The sequence below is a fragment of the Hyperolius riggenbachi genome, chromosome 3 (assembly GCF_040937935.1).
Source record: "Hyperolius riggenbachi isolate aHypRig1 chromosome 3, aHypRig1.pri, whole genome shotgun sequence".
NCBI lineage: Eukaryota > Metazoa > Chordata > Amphibia > Anura > Hyperoliidae > Hyperolius > Hyperolius riggenbachi.
Window position 1 is genome coordinate 14,974,456 of NC_090648.1, and position 11,263 is coordinate 14,985,718.

The window sequence follows — 11,263 nt, forward strand, 5'->3', positions numbered from 1 at the left end:
CTCCTGCCTCCATCATACTCTGAGCCCTCTCACATCCTGTGCCTCCTGCCTCCATCATACTCTGAGCCCTGTCCCATCCTGTGTCTCCTGCCTCCATCATACTCTGAGCCCTTTCCCATCCTGTGCCTCCTGCCTCCATCATACTCTGAGCCCTTTCCCATCCTGTGCCTCCTGCCTCCATCATACTCTGAGCCGTTTCTTGTCTCTCCTCAGGGGGTCATTTCTCACCAAGAAGCAGGACCAGGCTGCCCGCAAGATAATGCGATTCCTGCGACGCTGCAGCCACAGGTAACACCGCGTGTGTATGAAGGGTTACGCCCCCTGCCAGGCAGAGACGAGACAAACCTATTATTTCCAGAAATGTGCTGTTGCCATGGAAATGAGTTTGGAGAGAATCTTCAGGGCCAACCATGGCAACAGCAGCTGTATCCACCAACAGGAAGTCGCCAAATGCCTCTCCACTCGCTTGCAGAAAAGCATGAGTGAGGCGGCTGGTTCTGAAGCAGCCCTTAAAGGAAACCTGAGAGATTTCAAAGAGAAGCCTTTATACTTTCCTGGGGCTCCCTCCAGGCCCATGCAGGCCGTGGGCTCCGTCGCCAACCTCCGTTGTCTCACTGTCAGCTCCAGTAAAATGGGCAGTCGTGCTCCGCTGCGCATCTGCGGACCCGCCCCCTTCCCAGAAACGTCACAGGAGCGTGATAGGGGTGCGCACGACTGGCTAATGTACCGGATCTGACGGCGGGACAACGGAGCAGCCCACGGCCTGCATGGGGACTGGAGGGAGCCCCAGGGAAGTATAAAGGCTTCTCTTTTAACCAGTTCACCACTGAGGAGTTTTTCCCCTTATGGGCCTGGGCAATTTTCACATTTTCAGCACCCCTTTCATCCTGTGTATTATACAGAGGCAGTAATGTGTTTATGCTTAGAGATGATTGCGGCGAGGTACGTATATCTACGCCCCTGGAGCTAAGGTGAAATCCCTGGGGGGTGTAGATACACTGTATCAAAATCATTAAAGGGGACCTGAACTCAGAACTCCCTCTCTGCTCTAAAAGATACACAACAGCATACTAACCTTTAAAGAAAAACATCTCTTTGTTACAGCTGATAGGGAACTGTTGATCTTATCAATTTAGATAGGATGCCTGGGAAAGCCTCCTCAGTAACAGTAAAAGGCATCTAATTATATTTATGTTTGCTAAAGAATGTTTCTCCTCTGTATGTCAGTGTATATAAGCTGTGTTTTTCAGTTTTGGTCAGGAACCAGTCCGACGAAGGCTTTTTATAAGTCGAAAGCTCACTGTTTATCCATCTCTAAGTTAGCCAATAAATGGTATCATCCTGATTCAAAACTCCTTGCTTTTACAGCTGATACAAATCCTGCAATAAATCTGCAGTGTGTCTACTTCCTGCTTTCATGGATGCAGACATATTGCTGCTTTCACATGGGCTTATCTGCCATCTCTGTCATAAGCAGGTGACACAGGCGAGAGGTCAGATTACAAGTTGTGATTAGTCACAGATGGGGGAATTAGACAGGCTAAACTCTCTACATACATACAGAGTGCATTTATCTGTTTTCCTTCTGTCCTGTGCAAGAGTTCAGGTCCACTTTAAGTGGTTAATCCTCCCAGGTACACGCCAATCTCTCTGGCGTTGGATTTCTGTGCACAAAGTGGTTCAGATAAAGAGACTCTGAAGTCTCATAAAATTTGGGTTTTTATTTTAAAAAATCTCTTTAATATCAATGCCCTAACTAAACCGCTAAAACGCTGCACCCCCGCGGCTGCACACTAACTAAATCGCCCCAAACTCCCCGGGGCACATTGCGGGGAACGCTTCCGTGAAGAGGCAGAGCTTTGGGCTGCAGCCCAAAGCTCTGCCTCTTTACGGAAGCATCTATCAGCACAGATCGCTGCCTCCGCCCGCCCCTCTCAGTCTTCCTTCACTGAGAGGGGCGGGGGAGAGGCAGAGATACACGCGGATTGATGCACAAGGAGGCAGAGCTACAGCCGAAAGCTCTGCCTCTTCACGGAAGCGTCTATCAGCGGGGATCGCTGCCACCGGCCGCCCCTCTCAGTCTTCCTTCACTGAGAGGGGCGGGGGAGAGGCGGAGATACGTGCAGATTGATGCACAAGGAGGCAGAGCTACAGCCGAAAGCTCTGCCTCTTCACGGAAGCGTCTATCAGCGGGGATCGCTGCCACCGGCCGCCCCTCTCAGTCTTCCTTCACTGAGAGGGGCGGGGGAGAGGCGGAGATACGTGCGGATTGATGCACAAGGAGGCAGAGCTACAGCCGAAAGCTCTGCCTCTTCACGGAAGCGTCTATCAGCGGGGATCGCTGCCACCGGCCGCCCCTCTCAGTCTTCCTTCACAGAGAGGGGCGGGGGAGAGGCAGAGATACACGCGGATTGATGCACAAGGAGGCAGAGCTACAGCCGAAAGTTCTGCCTCTACACGCGTCTATCAGCGCGTATCTCTGCCACCGGCCGCCCCTCTCAGTCTTCCTTCACAGAGAGGGGCGGGGGAGAGGCGGAGATACGTGCGGATTGACGCACAAGAAGGCAGAGCTGCAGCTGAAAGATCTGCCTCCTCCAGCAGCAAAATCCACCACCAAGAAGTCGTGGATTTTGCTGGGGAGTTTTGGGGGGATTGTTTTAGTTAGGGCAATGATGTTAAAGAGATTTTTAAAATAAAAACCTGAATTTTATGAGACTTCAGAGTCTCTTTAATTTTCATGTAATTTACCAAAATGTGTCCAGCAAATGTCTAGTCTACATTCTGAGTATAATAAAAGTCTCAAATACAAAGTCATGTAAAAAAAAAAATAATAATTTTAATTTTCCCGGTCTGCGAGGCCACAGTTCCCCCCTCTTCAGCTTTCTGGCAGGAAACGTGCAGCTTTTGCACATGTTTTTTCTCATTGAAATTTGTGTGCATGCAGGTTTCCAGAGCATGCAAAAATCTGCATGTAAAAAAAAACAACCCTGCCTTAGAACTGCTGATGAACCTGACTCGTCCTTATCGGCTTCAGCTATCGTTCCCAGAGGGAGTCGGGCTCATCCATACCGCCAGGGAGGCTAAAGATAGCACATTCATTCATGTGGACATGCATGTGCAGCGTAAGCTCCCTCTAGAGGCCACCTGCGGTAATGCTGCTGCAGGAAGGATTAGAGAACTTATTTGTGAGTTTGCCCTGTGCCCCGCCCGTTTCCATCCATTAGTAATGTATCATACGGTACTTTGTTCCCCCGGCTGTTACTCACATCCCTCTCTTCTCTTCCAGAATGAAGGAGATAAAACAGACGCAGGATCTGGAATGTTTACAGAAGAGGGGGCTGGCCAACTAACCCCGCCCCCCTTTACCCCGCTGCTGGAACCCTGCACATTGCCTGCCCCTCCCCCAGAGCGCATGAGCGAGTGCGCGACAACGTGTCTTTAACTTTAGATGTTGCATGTGTATGATTGTACATTTGTATAGGTGGCTGCATGTATGTAGAAATGTAAATAATTTTGCCCATGTGTGAGCCTGCCAAAAACGGCCCTATTCCATGTCTCCGCTCCCTATAAGACTGATGGTGCTGGGAGACATGCCTCGCACCTCTAACTGGCAGTGTGCGCACAGGTGTGCCCTGCACCTCTAACTGGCAGTGTGCGCACATGTGCCTTGCACCTCTAACTCGCAGTGTGCGCACAGGTGTGCCCTGCACCTCTAACTGGCAGTGTGCGCACAGGTGTGCCTCACACCTCGAACTGGCAGTGTGTGCACATGTGTGCCCTGCACCGCTAACTGGCAGTGTGCGCACAGGTGGGCCTCGCACCTCGAACTGGCAGTGTGTGCACATGTGTGCCCTGCACCGCTAACTGGCAGTGTGCGCACAGGTGGGCCTCGCACCTCTAACTGGCAGTGTGTGCACATGTGTGCCCTGCACCGCTAACTGGCAGTGTGCGCACAGGTGTGCCCTGCACCTCTAACTGGCAGTGTGCGCACATGTGTGCCTCGCACCTCTAGCTGACAGTGTGCGCACATGTGTGCCTCGCACCTCTAACTGGCAGTGTGCGCACATGTGTGCCTCACACCTCTAACTGGCAGTGTGCGCACATGTGTGCCTCACACCTCTAACTGGCAGTGTGCGCATATGGGGGCCTCACACCTCTAACTGGCAGTGTGCGCACATGTGTGCCTCGCACCTCTCACTGGCAGTGTGCGCACATGTGGGCCTCACACCTGTAACTGGCAGTGTGCGCACATGTATGCCTCGAACTGGCAGTGTGCGCACATGGGGGCCTCGCACCTGTAACTGGCAGTGTGCGCACATGGGGGCCTCGCACCTGTAACTGGCAGTGTGCGCACATGGGGGCCTCGCACCTGTAACTGGCAGTGTGCGCACATGGGGGCCTCGCACCTGTAACTGGCAGTGTGCGCACATGGGGGCCTCGCACCTGTAACTGGCAGTGTGCGCACATGGGGGCCTCGCACCTGTAACTGGCAGTGTGCGCACATGGGGGCCTCGCACCTGTAACTGGCAGTGTGCGCACATGGGGGCCTCGCACCTGTAACTGGCAGTGTGCGCACATGGGGGCCTCGCACCTGTAACTGGCAGTGTGCGCACACACAGATGTGTGCCTCGTTAGATGCACATGCAGTCCTGTGTACATATATTTAAACTTGTACATACATCTTTATGTATTTATGCACGTTCTCTACACTATAGAAGAAACATAAGATGTGACCTGGAACTGGTGCATTTATATGTGCCCAATATTTATACATGTATGTGTACATGCGTGCGCATGCCTATATAACTGTGTGAGCGAGGTGGTAACATAGCTTTATCACCCGGAAGTTATTGTGGTACATTCATGAAAGGGTTGTCATAGTCCTCATTGGTCCTTAAAGGATAACCGAAGTGACATGTGACATGATGAGAGAGACATGTTTATGTACAGTGCCTAGCACACAAATAACTAGGCTGTGTTCCTTTTTTTTCTTTCTCTGCCTAAAAGAGTTAAAAATCAGGTATACAAGTGACAGTTTCTGTCCAGGTCAGACTTTATAGCATAACCCTCACTGATAAGTCATTGCAGCCATAAAACACTTTCCTGTCAGTAAATGGCTTCTAATAATAATCTGAACATTTGTATAGCGCTTTTCTCCTGTCGGATGCAAAGCGCTCAAGAGCTGCAGCCACTGGGATGCACTCAAGAGGCCACCCTGCAGTGTTAGGGAGTCTTGCCTTGGACTCCTTACTGAATAGATACTTGACCTAGCCAGGATTTGAACCCTGGTCTCCCATGTCAAAGGCAGAGCCCTTATCCATTACACTATCCAGCCACTGCTTCTGAGAGCAGGAAAAAGATAAAAAGGGTCACTAACTCATGGATTTGAGCTCTGACATACTTCAATAAAGGTGTCATTGAGCAGAGACAGTGAAACTGTAAAAACTAGAATTAAGTTTAAAATAAAACTGTGAGATATCTAAAAAAAAAAGTAATTTTTAGGAGAAGGAGGTTAGATACAATAGTTTTTCTCATCAGTTTATTTTCACCTCGGATTTCCTTTAAAGGGCAACTGAAGTGAGAGGTATGTGGAGGCTGCCATATTTATTTTCTTTTAAGCAATACCAGTTGCCTGGCAGCCCTGCTGATCTATTTGTCTGCAATACATCAGAAACAAGCATGCAGCTAATGTTGTCAGATCTGACAATAATGTCAGAAACATCTGATCTGCTGCATGCTTGTTCAGGGGCTATGACTAAAAGTATTAGAGGCAGAGGATAAGCAGGGCTGCCAGGTAACCGGTATTACTGGTAAATAAATATGGCAGCCTACATGTCCCTCTCTCTTCAGTTGTCTTATAAGCGCATTATGCTGAAATAAATCAGATCGTTGCTTTTACAGGTTGTGGCGGAGGTGACATAAGTGTGAGATGGAGCAGATTGATGCTGGCAGTGGGATAACGTTCCTGCATAGGAAGGGGAACAGTGAGCTGGGAAAGGAATTGCCAAAGTTCACTCACTTTTGGCACAATCTGTAAAATGAATGATACAATGAGTAGATTTCTCAGCATTATGCACTTGTCCAATGACGACACTGACATTTCTCATAACAACTTCTGGGTGAGTAATTCAAAGTCTACTATACAGTAAACCCCCCATTATCCGGCACCAACAGGGATCGGCTGATGCCGCAGAAGTGTCGTTTCTGGTTGCTTGAGAGTCTATGTTAAAAGACCTCTGTCGCGAAAATCTTAAAATTTAAAATACATGTAAACATATACAGATTAGAAGTACATTTCCTGCAGAGTAAAATGAGCCATAAATTACTTTTCTCCTATGCTGCTGTCACTTACAGTAAGTAGTAGAAATCTGACATTACCGACAGATTTTGGACTAGCCCATCTTCTCATAGGGGGTTCTCAGGGTATTCTTTATTTTTAAAAGCACTTAGTGAATGGCAGTTGCTCCGTCCAACTGCCAAAATAGTGTGCAGCGAGCAGGGAGGCTGCCAGGATCTTTGTATAATTCCTTTTTCAGGGAATGTCTTTATAAAGAATAAAAGCCATGCTGAGAATCCCCCATGAAGAGGTGGACTAACCAAACACCTGTCGGTAATGTCAGATTTCTTCTACTTACTGTAAGTGACAGCAACATAGGAGAAAAGTCATTTATGGCTCATTTTACTCTGCAGGAAATGTACTTCTTATTTGTATGTGTTTTAATTTTAAGATTTTCACAACAGTTCCTCTTTAAAAACAGGCCTAGTTAAAAAACCAGTACTATACCCCACACTGTGTACTTACCATAAACTCTCTATTGATGTTAAAATACAGTAATTAAAAACAAATCCCACAGGACAGACTTCACTTAAAGCGGACCCAAACCAAACATATTTTTAATTCAAAATATTTAGTTGCACCACTCTGACACATACAAAGATAAATAAACACTCCTTCCAGCCTATGAGCATTTCAGTGCATGCTTTTCACCCTCCTCTTTTCATAACTAGGGTTATACAGGTGGCAGCCATTAGCAATTCCTCCTTTGCCGGACACCACCTACTCCACCAGTCTGCCGGATTCTGTCCCGGCAATATGAAAGGAAGGGAGGAGTTCCTCCAATAAATGTAAAATATTTTATATTTGTCATCATGCAGCTGAAAAAAGGCTGCTATTTATTATTATAATTTAGAAAATAGATTTTATTTCTGAAAACTTGTATTTTTAGTTTGGGTCCACTTTAATGTAACAGAGATTTTTTATTGTATGAAGACGTGTAAATGTAGATTTATGCATCCTGCGAGGCCAGCATTTGTTTTGGGGTTTTTTGGGTTGCTTGAGACTTCTGGATAAGGGGGGTTTACTGTATATATATATCTCCGCTCACACATCTACATTAGTGTGCACAACCAACAAACCGGAAACAAAAATACACAAAAAATTCTTTCATGTGTATGGGGTTTGCGCATTATCCTTTGCATGGGGGTGTATGTATATTCGTGAGGACACAGTGTGCGTGTATATACACGTATATATAAATATATATATATATAAGGTTGTGTGTATATAAATATATATCTCTGTACATTTGCAGCGGATGGAAGGGTAGGGATCACATGAGCCCGACAGGCAGCTCACTAACTTCATTTCACTGGTTTCATTTCATGCACTTTGACATATATATGTATATAGATTTTATATATATATATATATATATATATATATATATATATATATATATTACCGTTAATGCAGAATATTCTACATCTGTATGTTTTAGGAGGGTTATTTCTTTGTAATGTTGTCGTAAATGTTTTTTTTCTTTTAATATATACCTTATCGTGCGACCCTCAGTACTAGAGGCCCCCTCATATTTCCGGGGTCGAATGGTAGTTTTTAGGGGTGATCAGTCAGGTGCGGATATTTTTGAGTTTATGTAGGATTATGTACATTTTTTTCCAAATACATGCAGCTCAAAAATAGGCCAATCAAGTCCCACCCAGTTTTAACCTCTTGAGGACCGCAGTGTTAAACCCTCCCCCCCCCCCCCCCCCCCTAAAGACCAGGCCATTTTTTGTAAAATAGTCCACTGCAGCTGTAAGGCCTTGCTGCAGGGCCGCACAACTCAGCACACTAGTGATTCCCCCCCCCCCCCTTTTCTCCCCACCAACAGAGCTTTCTGCTGGTGGGGTCTGATCTCTCCCCCAGTGTTTATATATATTTTTTATAAATATCTATCTTCTTTATTTTTTTTAATAAAATGTTTTTTTTCCCCAGCCCGCCCTCCCTTCCCCCGCCAGCCAATCCCTGTGATCAGCTTCAGCCTATGGCAGCCGATCACCCCTGAGCCAATGCAGCGCTGCTGTAAATCGCATCTCTATACATGCTAATTAGACGGCAGTTTCGCGCGCCTAACAGTCTCTGAGCGGCGAGCACCGCTGGGAGACTGAAGGCGGAGCTCAGCTCAGCTCCGCCTACCAAGCAGCCTGAACGTGATCTGCAAAATGAAGCCCCAGGACTTTACGTCGATCGGCGTCAGTCGGTCCTGGGGCTGCAGCAACGCCCATCGGCGTGACGTGGTCGGCAACTAGTTAAATTGATTGGTCCATTTTCTAGCTGATTATATTTGCATAAAAATTTACATAAATCTACATGAACTCGGAAATATTTGCATCTCATTGATAGTAGTAGTTTTTTTTGTTTTTTATTTGCAATTAAAACGCACAGATCCACGATCCCTACACCAACCTGTACTTACCCCAGCCGAGAGCGCTAACGGGACAGGTATTGGAGTATTGCACTACTGTGAATTGACCCCTCGGGGTAGTTAGCGTGTTCACCTGCTGAACAGCTGGCCATTGCGACAAAAAATAGTTGAGCAGCTGCCTCAGCCACATTAGGTGAATAGACACATATATATATATATATATATATTTGTTGCTGGGGGAGGGGGGATGTGATTAGATCATATTTTCTTTTGTAAAATAATGATCGATCGTGTGACAAAATGGCAACAGCCTGTCAGCTCGCCAACAGCAACAGATACTATGCTAAACTTACAAGTGCCCATAGACATTAGAATAACGTGTTTCTGGTAAGTACGCTTGCGTGCGGAAAGTTTTGAAGTTAGTAATTTTTATTTCTTTTCATTCTTCGGGAAAACACGGTCGCCCTATATTCTGTGTACAATAACCCTGTACTCCCTCTGCTGCATAACATATAATGCTAGGTACACACCATACAATCTTCGGCAGATTTACCTGCAGGATCGATTATTTCCAACATGTCGGATCTGAATTGCGATCGATTTTTTGATAATTTTTTTAATTGTTTTTTCCGATCGATTTTCTTTCAGTTCTATGAAAATCGATCAAAAAACTATTGAAAAATCAATCATAATTCAGATCGGACATGTTGGAACTAATCGATCTGGCAGGTAAATCTGCCAGAAAATTGTATGGTGTGTACCTAGCATAACATTGCAACAGTCACATTTGTCTTGAAGCCTGAAAAGCCTCTTCTTCATATTTCCAGGGTGGTCACATGATTTTGCCTACAAGAACAAACCATGTGATCTTATCAGAGATACTGAGTGACAGCACTGCACTGCCACTCAGATGGATGGGATGGACCGAAACCCGTTCTCTGCTGTTGTGCAATAAACTTCTCTTGAATCGTTATACATTTCACATTTTCATCAGGCGAGTTAGGCCAAAAACTTATATGGCCAGTGATTGCTATGGAATTTAGCAAAACCTTTGTTTCCTCTCTTCAGCCTTCCCAGCATGCATCTGAATTGGCCACTTCCTGTAGGCATAATCATGTGACCACAGCCAAGGTCTAGCTACTAAGCTGAAACGACTCTTGCGTGTTTTATTGTACAGGGAGTGCGGGTTATTTCATCGCATTGTATCTGGTAACCGTAGCTGCACTTTCTGGCCAGTTGGACTGGGTTTATTAGGCCTCGTACTTATAATTTAATTAAAGACTTCAGCCGTCATGAGATTACCTCACATCTTCCGTTACATACTAAGGAGCTTGCGTGCTTTGCCGTTACAGTCGAGTTTTTTGGGGGCGGTCTCACAGGCGGAGGTTGTCCTCTGTAAGGAGCACTCAGAGTGGATTGAAGCAGCTGCTCATCAGAAGGTCATGTGACGCAGCTTCCTCCTGTGACATCACTTCCTCTTACAGCAGCAGTAGCCAGTCATGTCGTATGAAAATGGTTGAGTTTGGAGCAGATCCGTTGTGGTGACTGAAGGTGACCACTAATGGTCCAATTTCTAGCGAAAAATTGTTAGAGCGTTCAGAAATTCTGATTGGAAGAAAAATCGTTCACTACACCATCAACGAACCAATCTTTGTTTCCTATCTTCTACAACCAATCAAAAAAATCCAAATTTTGGTTTGACAAAAATCCAGTCGGACAATTTTTTTTTTTATAATCGTTCATAATCGATTGTGCCCGTCAACTGAGATTGTTTTCAACCAATCCGATCAGAATTTCTGATTGCTCGAACGATTTTTCTCTAGAAATTGGACCATTAGTGGCCACCTTAAGGATATATAGTGAGATTCTTATAATACCGACTTGCGTGAAAACCTAAATCAGATTGTGGAATGGGCATAATCAAGATTGGCAGGAAGTGGATTTGGTTTTGATGCAAGCCTGAATCGATAACGTCTCATTGACCATCTCTAGAAAGAGCCATCATTTTTCTTCATAGGTGTAAATTAGAATTATAGTTAAACTGTGAGGAATGCCATGTGAATTGTGCACCTGTAGGGTAAAACCGTGTCCCAAATGAGTACTCGCCTCAATAGAAGGCTTCCCTATCTTCCGCCACCGACCATTCCAGTGACGTGTCCTCCAGAAAATCCCGTCAACCAGCCCTTGCCTCCGGCTTGCGTTCGCAGTAGCACTGACCAGATCGAGCTCAGCTTCTTCCTCCGAAGTCCAAGCAGGTATGTGCTACTGCGCAGACGCAATGCAGCCACGCACGTTCTCATACGGGAGCGCGCCCGCGAGCTTCAGGAGGACACATCGATGGACCGGCGAGGTGGAGGGGAACAGCGGGAACTTTCCGAAGGATCAGAAGGATTTCCTCTCCCGAAGTAGATAACTTGTTCTTTTTAAATTCATTACAGGTTTGCTTTGAGCAACATAATGACAAATGTAGTTTGCAATATTTGAGGTTTTCTAAAAAATGAAGCTGCCCATAACATTGTACCGGGAAACACAAATCTAATAGTCAGCCGCACGGGTTT

At 46.0% G+C, this 11,263-nt stretch overlaps 1 protein-coding gene across 3 annotated transcripts in view; it reads left to right on the plus strand.

Annotated features, from left to right (window-relative positions):
- Window positions 1-3,439, plus strand: part of CAMTA2 (calmodulin binding transcription activator 2) — a 183,702-nt gene extending 180,263 nt beyond the window's left edge. For all 3 annotated transcript variants that reach the window (XM_068273892.1, XM_068273893.1, XM_068273894.1), the window contains 2 exons: window positions 214-288; window positions 3,287-3,439. In XM_068273892.1, the coding sequence (XP_068129993.1) occupies window positions 214-288; window positions 3,287-3,350 (139 nt within the window). In that variant the 3' untranslated portion in view covers window positions 3,351-3,439. The remainder of the gene's footprint in view (window positions 1-213; window positions 289-3,286) is intronic.
- The last annotated feature ends 7,824 nt before the right edge of the window (window positions 3,440-11,263 follow it).